At 42.3% G+C, this 19,174-nt stretch overlaps 2 protein-coding genes across 2 annotated transcripts in view; both read right to left on the bottom strand.

The window, feature by feature from the left end:
- The window catches only part of LOC139716161 (enoyl-CoA delta isomerase 2-like), a 31,619-nt gene extending 29,111 nt beyond the window's left edge, over positions 1-2,508 (bottom strand). Inside the window, exon 1 of the mRNA XM_071627721.1 lies at positions 2,438-2,508. Within this exon, the coding sequence (XP_071483822.1) occupies positions 2,438-2,502 (65 nt within the window). The 5' untranslated portion in view covers positions 2,503-2,508. The remainder of the gene's footprint in view (positions 1-2,437) is intronic.
- A 10,888-nt stretch (positions 2,509-13,396) lies between these two features.
- On the bottom strand, positions 13,397-15,206 carry LOC139716159 (paraneoplastic antigen Ma3-like). Its single transcript, XM_071627719.1, has one exon. It carries the CDS (start codon positions 14,899-14,901, stop codon positions 13,468-13,470), a length of 1,434 nt encoding a protein of 477 aa, XP_071483820.1. The 5' UTR covers positions 14,902-15,206; the 3' UTR covers positions 13,397-13,467.
- Between the last annotated feature and the right edge of the window lie 3,968 nt (positions 15,207-19,174).

The raw sequence follows: 19,174 nt of genomic DNA, 5'->3' as shown, positions 1-19,174 counted from the left end.
CTGGAAGAATAGGTCACTGGAGATAACTTACAATCCTTTAAATGCCAGAAAATGGGTGCATCCATATTTTTTTTTTTGCCAATTTCAATTTGTGTTAAAATTTGTTTATTTGCTTCTAAGGAAGCAAGCATGCTGGTAAGCAGGCAACCATGTAGTCCAGATACTGGATGATTTTAATCGTCCGCATTCCCAACTAACACACGCACACACAATGCATGCACCCACACACAATGCGCCCAAACGCTGATTGCGACACTCCACCAATTGATACTCCCGAAAAAATGGGAGGGGTGAATTGTGTAATACAGTGTACATACAGACACCATGAACGTACGTCTGTACGTATGCGGGTAGACTGCATACGAATACAGTCCAGGAAGTGGACTAGCAACCATGGGACCTATGGCTTTAGGTCTCCTCCAACTTCAAAACAAAGATTCTGTCAATGATATTATCCGCAAATCATTTCCAAAGTACTAAAAACATTACTATGAATAATGATTAACAAAACACATTGGAATGAACCTTTCCCCAGACTACAATAATTTGCCTAATTACCAAAACTTTAACATTGCAGGGAAACATGTAAGCTATGTTCAGTGAAGGAGAAGGTACATTCCAATGTCTTTTGAAAATCATATCAGTAGGCCTATACTTTATAGATGTACCTAATTTAGCAGTGACTGACTGATGTTATGGACAGAATCTTGGTTTAGATGTTTGTTTGTTTGTTTGTTTATTTGTTTGTTTGCTTTTGGGGGGAAGGGGCATATCCAACTAACAAAGAATCGGAAGAAAAAATAGAGTAGAAAATCATTATGAAATATGGTTATGGCGTATATTTAGACATTCTTTTAGCCATATAGTAATAAGTCACAAGTGATGACCAGGGTATCATCAACCAAGCAATAGATCTAGTCAACATCATCTGCATTGTGTAGCCCCTTTTAAAGGGTGTGTACAGTTCTGGTTGAGGTGAGGATATAGCTTTTAACGTTTTGCGCGATATTCAGAAACCACTCTATGTGGTTGTCAAAGAGCATGCAATTCTAAGGGGTATCAAAAGTTTACTTGATGAAAATCCGTTTTGAAATGGTTGAGATATCCAAAAACAAGGTGAAACAAAGAGATCCTAATAAAAGGCATGGCCTGTCGCCTTTTATTATTATCACTTTTTTGAATATCCCAGCCATTTGAAAACCAATTTTCATCAAATGGGCAATTCTACGGTATGTAGGACACAGATGCCGAAAATTGAAAATGATATTTGTTTCAAACACCATACATTTTCAGACAGTACTTGAGGTGAAGTTTTAAGAATCATTATGTTTTTCAATAAAAGCGGCCATTTTGATTTTCACAATGGCTGCCAAAATAAGCCTATAACTCAATGGTAAGAAAGAGTGTATTGTCACATAACTTACTCTCTGTATACCCACTCTACTAGTAGTCTATAACAACAATCTTTTACATGTATGCAGTTACCAGACAAGTCTTTTACCACATGATAGAAAGAAAAAGCTGGTTGCGTTAAAGAATTTTATAAAAACTTTTAATAAGTTTGACAATGATGGATGTAACGTCAGTTACCAAAAGCAAGGAATTTTGAACTTTATTCATCAAAGAAAGTGAGTTGTATGATGTAACTTAGGATTTCTAATGTATGCCCATATGCCTTGGTGCGATCAGGTGCATACTTATGTGACTATTTTTTACTTCTTTTGAAAGACAAAAGGGAAATATACCTTCATTTGCAACTATCACTTTAATTTTTTGAGCTATGCTCATTATAATACAAATAGGCCCAAGTTGCAGACTTGCCCAATGCGTGAGAAAAATGGGTGCCATGCGTGATATCGCGAGATGGCCCCTAAATGCTTGAGTCTCACGCAGAATGCGTGAGACTTGGTACTGGTAGCTCTGGTGTCTAGTACTGGTTCGGTACTCTACTCTAGTATCTTGACGCTAGTTTAGAGTCTTAGCTAGCCAATAGTAGTGGGGAAAAAGCTATAAAGCATGAATATAAAATAACCGTATCACGTATTGGCAACCCCAACACGTTGGTTCGTGTTACTGGTTACAGCGCAATAGCATTCAACACTGCACTAACAGTGCTATTTCATCTGAAATCATACCACAGGCATAACTATACGCAGCCGCTGTCGCGAAGCGACAGCGGTCTGGTCAGGCTAACCACAGGAATAGAAACAAACAGCCAAGCAAAACGTACCAGCTATACAATGATTGCAGGACACAAGATTCAATATCTCGGACTGTGCACTATATGCAGTGTTGAACTGATTGCACGCTGTTGCTAGCAGACGGCATCCGCACTGCAGCAGCCGACTCGATTCGCGATTGATAATCTTTCGATAAAAAGGTACTGTACTTTAATTGACTCTTATCTGAAGAGTGTACATACACTGGGTAACTGTACCTGTTAAATGACGACTGGGCAAATCTCCTTAGGCTAAAACTGCCAATGCGTAGGTGAAAGGCCATGACTTCCTTCAGGTCGCAAAAGCATACCAGCGCAGCAACAGCATATCATGCACAACCACCGCCAAGCAGGCAGCTCCACCTCAATCTCTAGCTCTCCTCCTGTGATATTAGTGGGGCAGATATGTGAAAAAGATGCTCACATCCGGCGGAAAGTATGAAATTTTGCATATAGGGGTATTTTGGGGCGCTGATTTCAAAAATTGCCGGATCCAAGAGATCTGGCCACGGGGTCGGCCGCCATTTTGAATTCCAATATGGCCGCGGTCAATGATCCCTATCTTCAGTTCTGAATGACATAAGCCATTGGAATTTGATACATAAAAGCATGGTGATATGATGACTTCAATAACAGACTTATTTGATTATTGTCTGACAAGCTGCACGGCAGCCAATTTGAATTTTTATACATAGTTGCCATGTTGGAGTGTTGAAAATCTCTGTCTCGGGTTAGTAAATTAGGCTACCTGTTTGAGCGCGCGTTTGTCACTGATTGAGTGCGCGTTGTTGTATTTACATTGTGACGTCAGTGAAAGGTGCATTATGCTCCCTTTTTGCTGCACTTTTGACATATGCCCGTGAATGTTAGTCGTGGTGTTTGTCTTCGTAGCCACATTGGAATTCAAAATAGCAGGCATTGTGTTTGTCAGACACATCACATTAGTTCATATTTCAACTCAGTATGTTGAAATACGTGTTTACACCTAATTTCAGCGTCACTCACTACTTAGAAATCGAGATAGGGATTTTGAATATTTCGTCGAGGCGGCCATATTGGAATTCAAAATGGCGGCCATTCGATGTTTGTCAGACACTTCAAATCAATCTGTCATCAAATTCAATATGTCAGAACGCTCATGTGTACCGAATTTTGATGCCACAGGTCATTCAGAACTGGAGATAGGGAACTTTAAATTTGTTTTGTGATGGCGGCCATATTGGAATTCAAAATGGCGGCCGATCCCGTGGTCAGATCTCTTGGATCCGGCAATATTTGAAATCAGCACCCCAAAATACCCCTATATGCAAAATTTCATACTTTCCGCCGGATGTGAGCATCTCGACCAAATTTTGTTACATATCTGCCCTAATCCATGCAGCCCTTGCTTGGTACACACAGGACAGGGAGGTGCCCTCCCCAGTACACATATTAAACATGTACATGTACGTTATGTCTCTTCTCAAACTGACTGAGCATGTAGGAGACAACCCACTGACCTACGAATGAATGGGCACAGTTGACCTAGAGCATTTAGTAGCTGGCACCACAGAACTCTTAAGAGTTCTGTGGCTGGCACTGGCAGTCTTGATCAAAGCCCAAGGGGGTGGGGGATTGTGCCCCCCCCCCCCCCCACGATATTTTCATTTGCCACTCCTTCTTCATTGGTCCAATTTCTACCAAATTTGGTGACTTTTCCTAAAATCTTATTGCAAACATGAGATATATAATTCAGCTATATTTGTTATTGCTGGATGCCATGGCAGCCGTAAACTGACAACCATGTCAGTCAGATTTTGCAACTATTTTCTGTTCCAATTTAATGTAATGATATAATAGTGTATGAAATGGGTGTTTCTTGGCTGAAATTTGCTAAAGAAGCAAAATGTGAATCAATTTTGATCGTGGATTTTTTTTTAATTATTTCTTTTGTTTTTTTGTATGTGACAAACGCATAAAACCACAGATATGATACCGATAAATTGAAAAAAAAACACCAGTATTTTCCAAAGATTGCCCTTCTGCTTTGTGTTATTTTGATTATTTCACCCAAGTTATGCCTGTAATTTGTTCATCATATCATCAATCTGCAAACTCAAAATTCCAATATCATAGAAGTATGAAATGTGATATTAAACGATCATTACATGTACCTATCCCAAACAATACAGTACATCACAGGTGTGATAATGTATTTCTTTATAGTGTTATGAATAGCTCCCCCGTGTGGTGACCTTGAGAAATTTCATCAGTAAAAAAAATAATGAGATTCAACTTGATTATCATTTGTGGCAAATATGAAAATGATTGGTCTATAGTAAGACATATATACCAGGGATAAAGAAATTATACAGAAAAATCATGTTTTCAACATATTATGTCTTATGTATTTCCTTATATTTTGGTATATAGCGCCCTCCATGAGTGACAGTGAGAAAATTCGAATGTACGATGTCATGTAAAGTTTGAGTTGCTCTACCTATGTGCATAATATGACGATGATACATCAATTAATAACACAGTCATATGGGGGCACAATATGCACCCGCCCCCCTTGGGTTTGGGAAGGGTAAATAGCTTTGGCTTTATAGGGTCAAAGTATATAAAAAAGTATCAATTCAAACAGAATGGCTGTACAAATTAACTGCAACTACAATAAATAAATCAAATGAATAAAGGAATCAATACCTCAGTCATCTTCATTCAAAACAAAAATCTGCAGGGTCTAGAATACTTCACTGGATGTGCTATGTGGTAAGGAAATGTACATTTATTTATATAAATGGGGCCCCTGATAAACTTGTTTCCCTTCAGTGTTCATATTTTCATCAAATTATCTATGAGCCTTTGCATGGTGCTCTCATACGGGATGCTTTTTGATTTTTTTTCCTCTGATTCGTTTTTTAAAAGACAGAATGCTTTATCCACTAGCCCCGCTTACAGCTTTCAGCTCTTTTTATATAGGTGAAAAGCACTAGCGGTAAAACGTCTTCCGTTTTTTCATGTTTCTTCTATAGTGCAAAATTTTTAAGAAGCAGATAGTCTACAAAACGTATAATACATAGTATATGAATATGTATAATATACTCTCTAAAAAAAATCGAGTGAAAATTTTCACTCTAAAAAGAGTGAATACAAAAAAGAGTGAATTTCGAGTGAAATTGGAGTGAATTTTGAGTGAAAATGCTCATTTTCACTCATTTTGGAGTGACGTCAGGGATCACTCGAAGATTTTGGAGTGATCCCTGACGTCACTCCAAAATGAGTGAAAATGAGCATTTTCACTCAAAATTCACTCCAATTTCACTCGAAATTCACTCTTTTTTGTATTCACTCTTTTTAGAGTGAACATTTTCACTCGATTTTTTTAGAGAGTATATTTGGATATATATATATATATATATATATATATATATATATATATTATGTAACCCGAATGTTACACTCCCGAGTTCATAAATAAAGAATATCACACCTGGGATTAAGTTTTGACAAAATAATCCAATGACAAACTTTATTAGCTTGTTTGTCGTTCAACAAAGTACATCATTCAATTCAATTTGTTCACAGACTCAATTGCAACCTTTGTTACATTAGCATAACAAAATATTTGCCAGTGTATGACGATAATTCGACTCGTTGCTGTCTCTTTGTCTCTCCCGCCGGTTATCCTGTCGACGAGCCCAGAGCAGTCACAAACCAGTCGTACACGGTAGCTGATGCAATGCTCAGTAGCCGTCAGTCACGCTGAACCAAGCAAAGGCTGGCCAAAGCTCTCGTCCAAATATGTATCTAGTCAAAAGAGTTTATAAGACACAGGACTTTCCTAATATCGTGTCTTTCTGATCAATAATATTTCTTCAGGAGTATGGAAGTCCACTCCAATATCTGATCTGATACATTGTCTCTACATATACATGCCTCATAAACATATATGAGCGCATTAGACAATACAGATACAAATTCCAGTCACATACATTCAAATGTTTGTCAATTCATTTTGACATACAGGTGCTAAATACGGTCAGAATAACTTCTCTTCAGTTAAACATTTTCAGCATCCTGAATTATATCCAACACTGCTGCCACAAATAAAGCTTTGATCTATCTGATCGACCTGGCAGTATAATTGCTTCATTTGGGGTCGACAAATATTGTGACTCCAATTCAAATCTCATAGTTTGAGTGGAAATAATGCTCCACGCACACAATAATTACACTGAGCAGTTGTACTTTACCATGCATGTACAGTTCACATGTATACATTATAAAGAGCATGAATATATAACTTTTTATATTCACAATCGCGCAACTATTCCTCACATTTAGTTCTTTGCAAGGTTCTTCACATCTAGTGGCTAGTCCTCCCCCTCTAGAGTTAAACATTCCACAATTCAATAGTGCAGTGACCTCTGTCACTCACAGCTAACGGTCAGTGGACATAAATCTGTCAGTCCAGACGAGGGGGGGGGGGGGGGGGTGTACATTGTAGACCTCAATGTTTACGAGCATAGCCTCACTTTCTCCATGGAGCTACGTAGCTCCATGCTTTCTCTGAGTGTGAGGGTCTACAGGGCATTTCAATACGTATGCAATCAAACATCTGACTTCCAATTCCAAGTCAGTTTCCCAATTTCCTCTGTCTAATAATGAACTTGAGTGTATGCCTAATCATGTCCATTCATAAAACATTCAAAGCGCAAATACCTTGAAGTGCATTGCAATATATCTTCAAATAATATACAAGCAACAATCATCGATCATCAATACTTTTGGCATAACATATAATAACTTCGGAATTTATATACATGATATCAGAGTCTTCTTCTTAACAAGCAACCTCCATGTCTATTGATTGGGGTTCATAATTACAAACACTCTCCAATGCAATACATAACATGAGAAATACAATGACTTACCTAGTCAAAAGAGCCAACACTTGTTTTCACTACAAGTTGCTCCACACGGCAGTCAGTGGATGTACGTGCCACAACCAGTTGTATCACAGGCACATAAAACTTGTATATAACAATACAGCTGATGCTTGTAAGGTTTTACCAGTGTTTTGTGGTAAACCTCTCAGCAGATAATATATGTGTGAGAAAACTTTCTGGATCACACAGTCGATGTAACAAGCAAAGTGGGTGCAGGCCTCAAAGCGCTGGCAGGAAGCAGATATGCCTATTTGCTCCAAAGCTATGGGCTTTTATACTTTTCTGTCTCTATGTAAAATGTTAATATTACAAACTTTCTCGAGAAAGTCAGAAACTTCCAGGAAGTTAACTGACCAGCAGAAATTTCATTGGTTCATGTTTCTATGACATCATTCAAAGTCTGCCTCATTGGCTAGAGGTCACTCATTCCCCTTGACTTCCAGGAACATGACTGACGTACTGACCATCCACTTGGCCAGACAAAGTCTTAACATTGACCAAGGGCAGTAACGACAGGCTTTCCAGTCACTCTCGAGCATTCTGGCTACAGGGCTTTAAAGTTGCACTCCTGTGACCTTGGTCACTAGAGCTGCTGCCTAACCAGCATAGCTATATAACACATTGTTTATACTCATGCAAACACTGATTTAGTTAACATACTAGACAAATCATATAGCATAAGTCATATAAGCACTCAATTAGAATGCAGATACATACATCTCATTCGCGTTAACGATGTATTAAACATAACAAATGCACACTCATATCTCTTATGCTGAAGTGTGTGGATCACACTTTGTTCTGAACATATGACATATCAAATAATAATCTTGCAAACAGTCATACCCTTACAGTCATTGTATATAGCACAACAGTGTCTGTAATATAAAATGTAACACGAGCAAAGTAAATCTAGTAATGTATGGAGTTACTCTACTTTAAGGCACACGCAAAGCTAGCCTAAACAGTTCATTGGAAATTAGGAGGGGGGGGGGGGACATCTGAGAAGAAAGGAATAGGAGAAGACAAAATTTGGGCTAGACCGGCATTCTACGTCATTGTCGCAGAAGATGTGGGTCTACAGTTAGAACCAGTCCACTCTGTATAGGCTTTGCCCATGGTGGGACACTGTCTCTAAATCCCAAAGCAACTACTACTTTGTCCTAGCAAGAATGACCTTCCTCTTCTGAGACATGGTCCTCTCATTTCTCTTGATGTGCCTACACACCAACAAAAGGGAGGGGTGCTTAAAACAATATCCCTAGACTGGCTAGCTTGCTCTCTCCTTGAGTTTTATTACACCTACATAGTCTAACACCAGCAGGGGCGTTTCACAGGGCTTGACCAGTCTCAATACACACAGGCTTACAATTGGACATTGGCTACTGAGGTCAAAGGCTGAAGGGGAAATCTTAAGACTAATCATGGGGGTTACTAGTGCACTGATCGAGGGGTTGTTGGAAAACAGGTGGGGTACGGACGTCAGAGGAGGGATGAATGGAGGGGGTGGTGATAACAGTGACCATGGGTTTTCCAAGGAAGTAGGAATCTAGTCTGACGACATTTCTGGAGAAATCTTAGTAACCCAAATTTTGGTGGGGTTATATCCTCCCCTTTCAAACCAGGGTTCACTCCTGTGAACCTTACATTAATCAAAGCCAAAGATCTTACGCTTAAGGTCAGCATAGAATCCTGATGAAGTCGCTTGCCTAGCACCAGAGGGTTCACCAAGGGTATCGTACTGCATGCGTAGCGGCGGCCTTGAAGAGCGAGTTGAGCGCCTGATGGATTGCGGGGCAGGCTCTGAATTGATTGCTTGCTTTGCATTTTGCGCTTGCTCAGCCTCAGGTTCTGCTGGAGTTTGAGGGGTGTTACCTCTGGACTCTGTGTCTGGGGGTAAAGGGCTAGTGTGTCTACTCTCTTCCTCCATGCTCTCCCCTCTCAAATCGGGGACTGCATCATCCGGTGTTGCTCTACCAGAACCACTGGATGCACTTGTGGCATCTATGCTGATGTCACTGCCAGCCTGGTTCTCTAAGTCTGAATCAGTTGATGTCTCTTCAGTAGTGGGGTCAGGGGATAAAACGGAACCGCCGGAAACACCTGTGTCACTCACCACATCAGCTGTGTTGACCTGTTCAGGGGTCTCGCTGGTAGTCTCAGAGGGAATACTGGGAGGTTGGGAGGGGACAAACTCTGGCGCATTTACGTTAAGTCCTGAATGTGAGCGGTTAATGTGCTTGCGTACATCGAAAAACAAAGTGATTTCTTCGTCACTTGAGTCTGAACTGTCAGACTCTTCCTCCCTCGGAGGGGCGATAGACTTTTTGGAACGGGTCCGATCAGCTGGACTCCTTTTCTTACCTGGTCTCTGGGTCTCCGAGTTATGGGCTTGGGCCTCATTCAAGTATTCTATAGGTAGGAGAAGGTTGCGATGTAGGGTGCGTGTCCTACCAACCCCGTCTTCAGGTGCAACTTCGTAAACCGGCATGTCAGGGTTGAGTTGCTTTGTGATGACATAGGGGTTTGCATACCATCTATCAGCCAGCTTCTGCTTTCCTGTCAGTCCAACATTCCTAACTAGGACGCGATCACCAGGCTTCAGGCCATTTGCTCGCACTTTCGCATCATAGCGGACCTTGTTGGCACTGGCAGACTTGTCTGATGCTGCTGACGCAAGTTTGTAAGCTCGCGTAAGCTGATCACGCAACCCGCTGACATACTTCACGTGGTCAGTCCCAGTGAAGTTGTCAGGGCTAGTGCCAAATCGCAGATCAACAGGCAGCCTAGCCTCCCTGCCGAACATGAGGAAATAAGGCGAGAAGCCAGTACTATCATTCCTTGAACAATTGTAAGCGTGTACAAGTGCACTTACGTACTTGCTCAAATTCGCCTTCTTCTCCTCCTCCAGGGTCCCTAGCATGTCCAGTAGCGTTCTGTTGAAACGCTCAGGCTGAGGGTCTCCCTGGGGATGGTAAGGAGTTGTCCTTGATTTCTTAATGCCAAGGAGCCTTGACAGCTCATGGATCACTTTACTCTCAAAGTCCCTACCTTGATCAGAATGAAGGCGCTGGGGCAGACCATAATGTACAAAAAAGTTTTCCCACAGGACCTTGGCGACAGTGGCAGCAGTCTGGTCCTTCGTGGGGAAAGCTTGTGCGTATCGTGTGTAGTGATCCGTCACTACCAAGATAGACTTCTTATTCGAGCGGTCTGGTTCTAGGGAGAGAAAGTCCATGCAGACCAGCTCCAGGGGGCTGGTTGTGTGAATACTCACCAATGGGGCTGCTGGCTTTGGAGGAGTCTTTCTTGCTATACAACGAGGGCAATGCTTGACCCACTCCGTAATGTCAGCACTCATCTTTGGCCAGTAGAACCTGTCTCTAGCCAACGCTATGGACTTCTCAATTCCAAGGTGGCCAACACTGTCGTGTATGCCCCTCATTGCCTCGACACGGCGCTGGGCAGGCAATACTAACTGGTGATGGCGGTTCCCTAAGGAGTCAGTGAATGTTCTGTAGAGGACTCCTTTGCACAGAACTAGCCTGTCGAACTCGTGGAGTATCAGGGCAACCTCTCTTGAAAGGCCGGTATAAGACTGCGGCCTCTCCCCACGTTCAACATAATCCCTGACTAGTTTCAGTTGGGGATCTGCCTTTTGAGCCTGTGCCCAGTCTACTACATTCAGGTCTGAGCCCTTTGCATACAGACCTGGGATAGACTCTGCACTGGCACACAGGGTCTCAACGTATGGCTGACTTCTATGAGGAGAGTTGGCTGAAACATAATGCGTCTGACAGAAGGCAGAGAGTGTGGACACTTTCTCACCTGAGTCTGACGTCTCATGCAGCCTTGCCTCCAGATCACTAATCTTGCACTGCTGGCGAGCCTCAAACTCCTTGTCGAGGCCGGGAGGATGTGGTTTCCGTGACAGTGCATCTGCTTCAATGTTCGTCTTTCCTGGCTTATAATGGATGGAAAAATCAAAGCAGGAAAGTGCAGCAAGCCATCTATGTCCTGTGGCATCGAGTTTTGCCGATGTCAGGACATATGTTAGTGGGTTATTATCAGTCATAACCCGCGTACCTTTTGCTGCATACAGATAATCCCTGAACTTGTCGGTGACTGCCCACTTAAGAGCAAGAAATTCCAGCTTGTGGGCTGGATAGTTCTTCTCACTGTGGGACAGTCCCCGACTTCCATATGCCACTGGACGAAGCTTAACTCCATGATCTTGATACAGGACACCACCCAGTCCATCACGGCTGGCATCAACATGGAGCACAAAAGGCTTTGACAGGTCTGCGAAGGCTAAGACTGGGGCTGTGACCAGACAATGCTTCAAAGCCTGAAAACCATTCTCACACTCCTCAGTCCAAGCATCACCAAGGGGGTCACTCGCCTTTCGGGCATCCGGGCTCGGAACTTTCTTTGGAGGTGGACGTCCTCGCTTCCTGGGGTAAACGCACCCACTTGTAAGTGCATTCAAAGGACGAGAAATCTTGGCATAGTCCTTTATGAATCGCCGGTAATAGCCAGCGAATCCTAAGAAAGACTTGACATGCCTCACTGTCTGTGGCCTGGGCCAGGTTCTTACATCGGCCACTTTGTCTGGATCTGTCTGTACCCCAGCCTCGGAGACTACATGACCAAGGTACCTAACCGACTGACAGCAAAATTGGCATTTTTCTGGTGATACCTTCAAGCCAAATTGCTGCAGCCTATCCAGCACCCTAGCCAGGCGCTCCTCCATTTCCTCCAGCGTTTTGGAGAAGATTATCAGGTCATCCATGTACACTAACACCTCTAACATGTTCAGACCTGACATGCACTTCTCCATTAGCCTTTGGAAGGTTGCTGGTGCTCCCTTCACCCCTTGGGGCATACGTTCAAACTGGTAAAACCCCAAAGGGCAAGTGAAGGCCGTCTTCTCCTTGTCAGATTCACGCATCGGGATTTGATAGAATCCCGACTTTAAGTCGATAACAGAAAACCATTTACTGCCACTCAGGGAATCAATGGCCTCCTGTATCAGGGGCACTGTGTACTGGTCGGGAATGGTACGAGAATTGAGTGTACGGTAGTCGACGCACATTCTCAAAGTACCATTCTTTTTCCGAACCAGCACAATTGGAGAGGCATAGGGACTCTTAGACTCCTTAATTATGTTGTTCTCCAACAGCTGTTGAAGATGTTGCTGCAAGTCCCTAAGATCAGAGGGAGGCACCCTCCGAGACCTCTCACGGAATGGTGTGTCATCGTTAACACGAATCTGATGCTCCGCATAGCCTGTACTGCCTAGGTCAAATTCATGCCTGGAGAACACATCACTCCTCTGCCTGCACTGATTGAGCAGCCTTTCTTTCCACTCCGGGGAAATCGGGCCCCAATTGATGGGCAGCTCACTAACGTCAACTTGAGGGGAAGAGGTGTTATCGCCTACATTAGCACTCACTTGGGAATGGGTTGCCTCGGTGTAACTGTGAGGCTGGGTAGGAAAACTACTAGGGGTAGGGAAACACTTGTCGGGGACATAGGCATCTATTATGGGGCAGTTTCCAGGGACAGTGATAGGCTCAGGACTACTATTGGTCACCAGCACCCTTACCTTTCCAATGGCACCACCTGACAATTTCTGTACTCCCGGAGCTATGTGTAGCCCACTTGAAAGTTTGCTGTGGGGATTAGACTCTACGAAAACAGTCATTTCTTCCTTCAGGGGATTCCTAATTTGGGCAGTCATTATCAATTTGGAGTGGGGAGGTATTTGCGTGCTATGTCCTTTCTTGGTCCTAGCAGTGCCCAATTTGCCATCAGGGGATACCTTCTCTTGTTTTGATATACTGGCATAGATATCCCTGCAAGTCGCACTAATCTGCAATGACTGGGCGAAGCGTGCTCCAGCCATCCTCCTACAAGATTCAAAACAGTGCCTGAAAAGTCCTGAATTAGTGCCAATAATCACTCTATGGTCACAGGGACGCTGGGGGTCTGGTACTACAAGAGCCAATGTACTAAACTCAGTCCCTGTGCCAGCAAATGACCGCTCAAAACCTATGTTGACGTAAGCCCAACCCAGATAGGGCATAGTCCCATCTCCTCCATGGTACAGGACTAGGTCACTCAGTCCATGCAATTCCCTATCTAGTGTGTCGAAAAGGCTCTTGTGTATAAGAGTGACCTGAGACCCACTGTCAAGAAGGCATTTTGTCTCCTTTCCATCTATCCAACATTTTGGGTTGATAGCATCTCCTACTAAACCTTCAGGAACATCGTTCTTGGAAACCTCAACTTTAGAAACAAGTGGGGGAGAATCTAATTTTGGGGCCCCTGGTTTCCCCTTCCCAGGCGCCCTTTCTCGTTTCCCTGGTTGCCAAGGATGTAGTTGACAAGTCTTTTACTCAGTACGTCAGGGGGAACAGAATTTTGGCAATTTCTACTGATATGGCCCTCCTCTCCACACTTGAAGCAAACAACACCAGTATTACTCTGCTGGGACGACTGAGATTTGGGGTGATTTTTGGTGGGTTGGGGTGCTGGTGGAGATACTGGCTGGGGAAGGACATTGGGTTGAGGGGCTGTTTGTGGTGGTAGAATAGAGGGCTCTATCTTACCGTGGGCAGCCTGCTTTGGCTTTGTGCTGACAGGGGGTCTTGGGGCAGACAGAGATTTCTTCACCCTCTCCTCTTCTTCCTGCTTCCTCACCGAAGACAGGAGTTCCAGGAAGGACGGTGGTTTCTCCAGGCGCTCCCTGAGCTGTAGGTTTACTAGGAGCATTTCATGGTAGAGAATGCCCCTGATGAATTGTCGCAGTCTCACCTTGTTGGCGTCCTGTGGCTTGACAACTCCTCGCCTAACCACATGGCGCATGACTTCCTGTAAGCGAGAAAGATACTCAGAGGGAGACTCACCTTCAGCCTGGACTGTCTGATGAAATCTGACAAACAGTTCATCATCTGTGTCAGTATCGCCAAAAGCCAGATCCAGAGCCCTGAGGTAGTCTGCAGAGCAGGCCTGGGGATTCTCACGCCTAAGGTCTGTAATGATGCTTGACGCAGGCGGACGCAATGACTCACGAATGCGCTTGCGCCGCTCAGCATCATCCAGAGTCTGCCACTCCTCCATCTGGCTCTCAACGTGCTCTATCCAGATGGGGTAGCTATCCTCATCACGCGCTGCTGTCTTTGCACCGGAGAAGCATCGCAGTTTTCGATACCCTGTGGTCAGCCCACACCGTGCTAGTGAAGCTGCTAAAATTGGGATGTCTCGATCAGGGAAGGACATGGATAGTTCACTGATACCAGGGGAAGGGGGTGTAAGGTTGTTAGTAATAGGGATGTCTTGAGACTGGACTTCCTGAGCTCTACGTCCTGCTTTTCTCCATTCCCTAACTAAACCTCTCTCCCTCAGGTCCTTGACACTGACCCTATTTCCTCTGACTGGTTCTAAACCGTCCAACCGCACTACTCTGCACACAGTCTCTCCATCTACTGGAATGACAATCTGTGCCTGTAATCCTAACATAGCGACTGCATCTTCGAATTCACACAGGAGCAATGTTTCCCCTGTATCGGGATCATCCCGTCTTAACACCTCAAGTAATGTGGGATATAACTCTGACAGTGCCAGTGCAAACACCTCTGTTGGCACAGTCTTTACACCTGTTGCAAGTAGGAGGGCATTCTCTACTCTAATCTCCTCCTTCTTGCACCAATCCTGACCAATCTGCTTCAAACTTTTACCTGCCATCGCTTTGTTTCCTGCACACGAGTGTTGGCTCTTTGGTACAATAGAACGAAAATGGTGAATGTAACAGTAACAATCAACAATAATAATCAAGACTCAGTTTCGGTAACATGTGTCACCAAACAAATGCAATTATACCATTAAGAAAACAATAGCTCCCGGACAAGCCCCCAATTTATGTAACCCGAATGTTACACTCCCGAGTTCATAAATAAAGAATATCACACCTGGGATTAAGTTTTGACAAAATAATCCAATGACAAACTTTATTAGCTTGTTTGTCGTTCAACAAAGTACATCATTCAATTCAATTTGTTCACAGACTCAATTGCAACCTTTGTTACATTAGCATAACAAAATATTTGCCAGTGTATGACGATAATTCGACTCGTTGCTGTCTCTTTGTCTCTCCCCCCGGTTATCCTGTCGACGAGCCCAGAGCAGTCACAAACCAGTCGTACACGGTAGCTGATGCAATGCTCAGTAGCCGTCAGTCACGCTGAACCAAGCAAAGGCTGGCCAAAGCTCTCGTCCAAATATGTATCTAGTCAAAAGAGTTTATAAGACACAGGACTTTCCTAATATTGTGTCTTTCTGATCAATAATATTTCTTCAGGAGTATGGAAGTCCACTCCAATATCTGATCTGATACATTGGCTCTACATATACATGCCTCATAAACATATATGAGCGCATTAGACAATACAGATACAAATTCCAGTCACATACATTCAAATGTTTGTCAATTCATTTTGACATACAGGTGCTAAATACGGTCAGAATAACTTCTCTTCAGTTAAACATTTTCAGCATCCTGAATTATATCCAACACTGCTGCCACAAATAAAGCTTTGATCTATCTGATCGACCTGGCAGTATAATTGCTTCATTTGGGGTCGACAAATATTGTGACTCCAATTCAAATCTCATAGTTTGAGTGGAAATAATGCTCCACGCACACAATAATTACACTGAGCAGTTGTACACTTTACCATGCATGTACAGTTCACATGTATACATTATAAAGAGCATGAATATATAACTTTTTATATTCACAATCGCGCAACTATTCCTCACATTTAGTTCTTTGCAAGGTTCTTCACATCTAGTGGCTAGTCCTCCCCCTCTAGAGTTAAACATTCCACAATTCAATAGTGCAGTGACCTCTGTCACTCACAGCTAACGGTCAGTGGACATAAATCTGTCAGTCCAGACGAGGGGGGGGGGTGTACATTGTAGACCTCAATGTTTACGAGCATAGCCTCACTTTCTCCATGGAGCTACGTAGCTCCATGCTTTCTCTGAGTGTGAGGGTCTACAGGGCATTTCAATACGTATGCAATCAAACATCTGACTTCCAATTCCAAGTCAGTTTCCCAATTTCCTCTGTCTAATAATGAACTTGAGTGTATGCCTAATCATGTCCATTCATAAAACATTCAAAGCGCAAATACCTTGAAGTGCATTGCAATATATCTTCAAATAATATACAAGCAACAATCATCGATCATCAATACTTTTGGCATAACATATAATAACTTCGGAATTTATATACATGATATCAGAGTCTTCTTCTTAACAAGCAACCTCCATGTCTATTGATTGGGGTTCATAATTACAAACACTCTCCAATGCAATACATAACATGAGAAATACAATGACTTACCTAGTCAAAAGAGCCAACACTTGTTTTCACTACAAGTTGCTCCACACGGCAGTCAGTGGATGTACGTGCCACAACCAGTTGTATCACAGGCACATAAAACTTGTATATAACAATACAGCTGATGCTTGTAAGGTTTTACCAGTGTTTTGTGGTAAACCTCTCAGCAGATAATATATGTGTGAGAAAACTTTCTGGATCACACAGTCGATGTAACAAGCAAAGTGGGTGCAGGCCTCAAAGCGCTGGCAGGAAGCAGATATGCCTATTTGCTCCAAAGCTATGGGCTTTTATACTTTTCTGTCTCTATGTAAAATGTTAATATTACAAACTTTCTCGAGAAAATCAGAAACTTCCAGGAAGTTAACTGACCAGCAGAAATTTCATTGGTTCATGTTTCTATGACATCATTCAAAGTCTGCCTCATTGGCTAGAGGTCACTCATTCCCCTTGACTTCCAGGAACATGACTGACGTACTGACCATCCACTTGGCCAGACAAAGTCTTAACATTGACCAAGGGCAGTAACGACAGGCTTTCCAGTCACTCTCGAGCATTCTGGCTACAGGGCTTTAAAGTTGCACTCCTGTGACCTTGGTCACTAGAGCTGCTGCCTAACCAGCATAGCTATATAACACATTGTTTATACTCATGCAAACACTGATTTAGTTAACATACTAGACAAATCATATAGCATAAGTCATATAAGCACTCAATTAGAATGCAGATACATACATCTCATTCGCGTTAACGATGTATTAAACATAACAAATGCACACTCATATCTCTTATGCTGAAGTGTGTGGATCACACTTTGTTCTGAACATATGACATATCAAATAATAATCTTGCAAACAGTCATACCCTTACAGTCATTGTATATAGCACAACAGTGTCTGTAATATAAAATGTAACACGAGCAAAGTAAATCTAGTAATGTATGGAGTTACTCTACTTTAAGGCACACGCAAAGCTAGCCTAAACAGTTCATTGGAAATTAGGAGGGGGGGGGGGGGACATCTGAGAAGAAAGGAATAGGAGAAGACAAAATTTAGGCTAGACCGGCATTCTACGTCATTGTCGCAGAAGATGTGGGTCTACAGTTAGAACCAGTCCACTCTGTATAGGCTTTGCCCATGGTGGGACACTGTCTCTAAATCCCAAAGCAACTACTACCTTGTCCTAGCAAGAATGACCTTCCTCTTCTGAGACATGGTCCTCTCATTTCTCTTGATGTGCCTACACACCAACAAAAGGGAGGGGTGCTTAAAACAATATCCCTAGACTGGCTAGCTTGCTCTCTCCTTGAGTTTTATTACACCTACATAGTCTAACACCAGCAGGGGCGTTTCACAGGGCTTGACCAGTCTCAATACACACAGGCTTACAATTGGACATTGGCTACTGAGGTCAAAGGCTGAAGGGGAAATCTTAAGACTAATCATGGGGGTTACTAGTGCACTGATCGAGGGGTTGTTGGAAAACAGGTGGGGTACGGACGTCAGAGGAGGGATGAATGGAGGGGGTGGTGATAACAGTGACCATGGGTTTTCCAAGGAAGTAGGAATCTAGTCTGACGACATTTCTGGAGAAATCTTAGTAACCCAAATTTTGGTGGGGTTACATATATATATATATATCTGGGATGAATTTCTGTTTATTCAAAGTAAGGTTATAATCAAACAAAACAAGGATAAACTATTTTAATTCCACTGCACTCATGTTGCCAAACAAATATTTTTGTAGATATCATTAACATTATCTCACTTTTTTGTTCTTTAGCAGATTAAATCTCAAATATCTCAAACTTATAAAAATGGGCATGTCTATTTTTGTATTTAGAATATTCACACTCTGTACACACAGACAGACAGACAGACACATAAACACACATGTTTGTCACTATCAATATAATGACGAGTATGTTTTGCACCAGTTAATTTGTTTGGTATTGTAGTTTTTGTAAGCTTTGTAAATTGTACTGTAGTAGTATCATATGTAACGTAAGTGAGGGGACTGTACTATACATATTTCCATCAATTCCTTAAGGAAGTGAGATGTATTCGGAATACTGATCATGTGATAGGGCCTACTATGTTACAAGAAATATATTATTTTGACACTTGTGTTATCCATGTATAATTGTTTGAAAATGAAAATGCTAGTAATAAAAAAAAAAATAAGGATGAACCGAAAAAAACTGACTGTACGTTGTAAACAATTTTCAAGACCTTTGTGTTTTTTATTATTGGTTTGCTAACATTCATACAAGTTTGCTTCCTTGTCAAAAATGTTAATTTCCACTCCTAAATTCAATGAATGAAACTGAGGGGGGAAAAATCTGATGGAAGTTTCATCCCAAATCTGACATGAAAAGGAAACTAAGGGATTTCTACTTTTCATTAGACAAAATAATGCTATACATTTCATTTGAAAAAAATAATACATTTTGTGGAATTATCTTTATAATTTCTGTTATTTCTCTCCATTAACTGACATCACGAATAGTTATAACCTTGTTATCCGGCTATGACGGCACAATATCTTTAACCATAAATTTAAAATTCGTGATCTCTGAAACTACCCTTTCCGTGTTTCCTCGAATTACACTTA

Source organism: Diadema antillarum, unplaced genomic scaffold, assembly GCF_040938485.1.
Source record: "Diadema antillarum isolate AM-2024a unplaced genomic scaffold, OU_Dant_1.0 scf00000062, whole genome shotgun sequence".
Taxonomy (NCBI): domain Eukaryota; kingdom Metazoa; phylum Echinodermata; class Echinoidea; order Diadematoida; family Diadematidae; genus Diadema; species Diadema antillarum.
Note: the sequence above shows the minus strand (reverse complement) of the source record. Positions and strands in the feature narration are given on the sequence as shown.

What these genes read in the sequence shown, in the direction of transcription:
- LOC139716159 (XM_071627719.1), bottom strand. Translation starts at nt 14,901, where the DNA reads ATGGCAGGTAAAAGTTTGAAGCAGATTGGTCAGGATTGGTGCAAGAAG.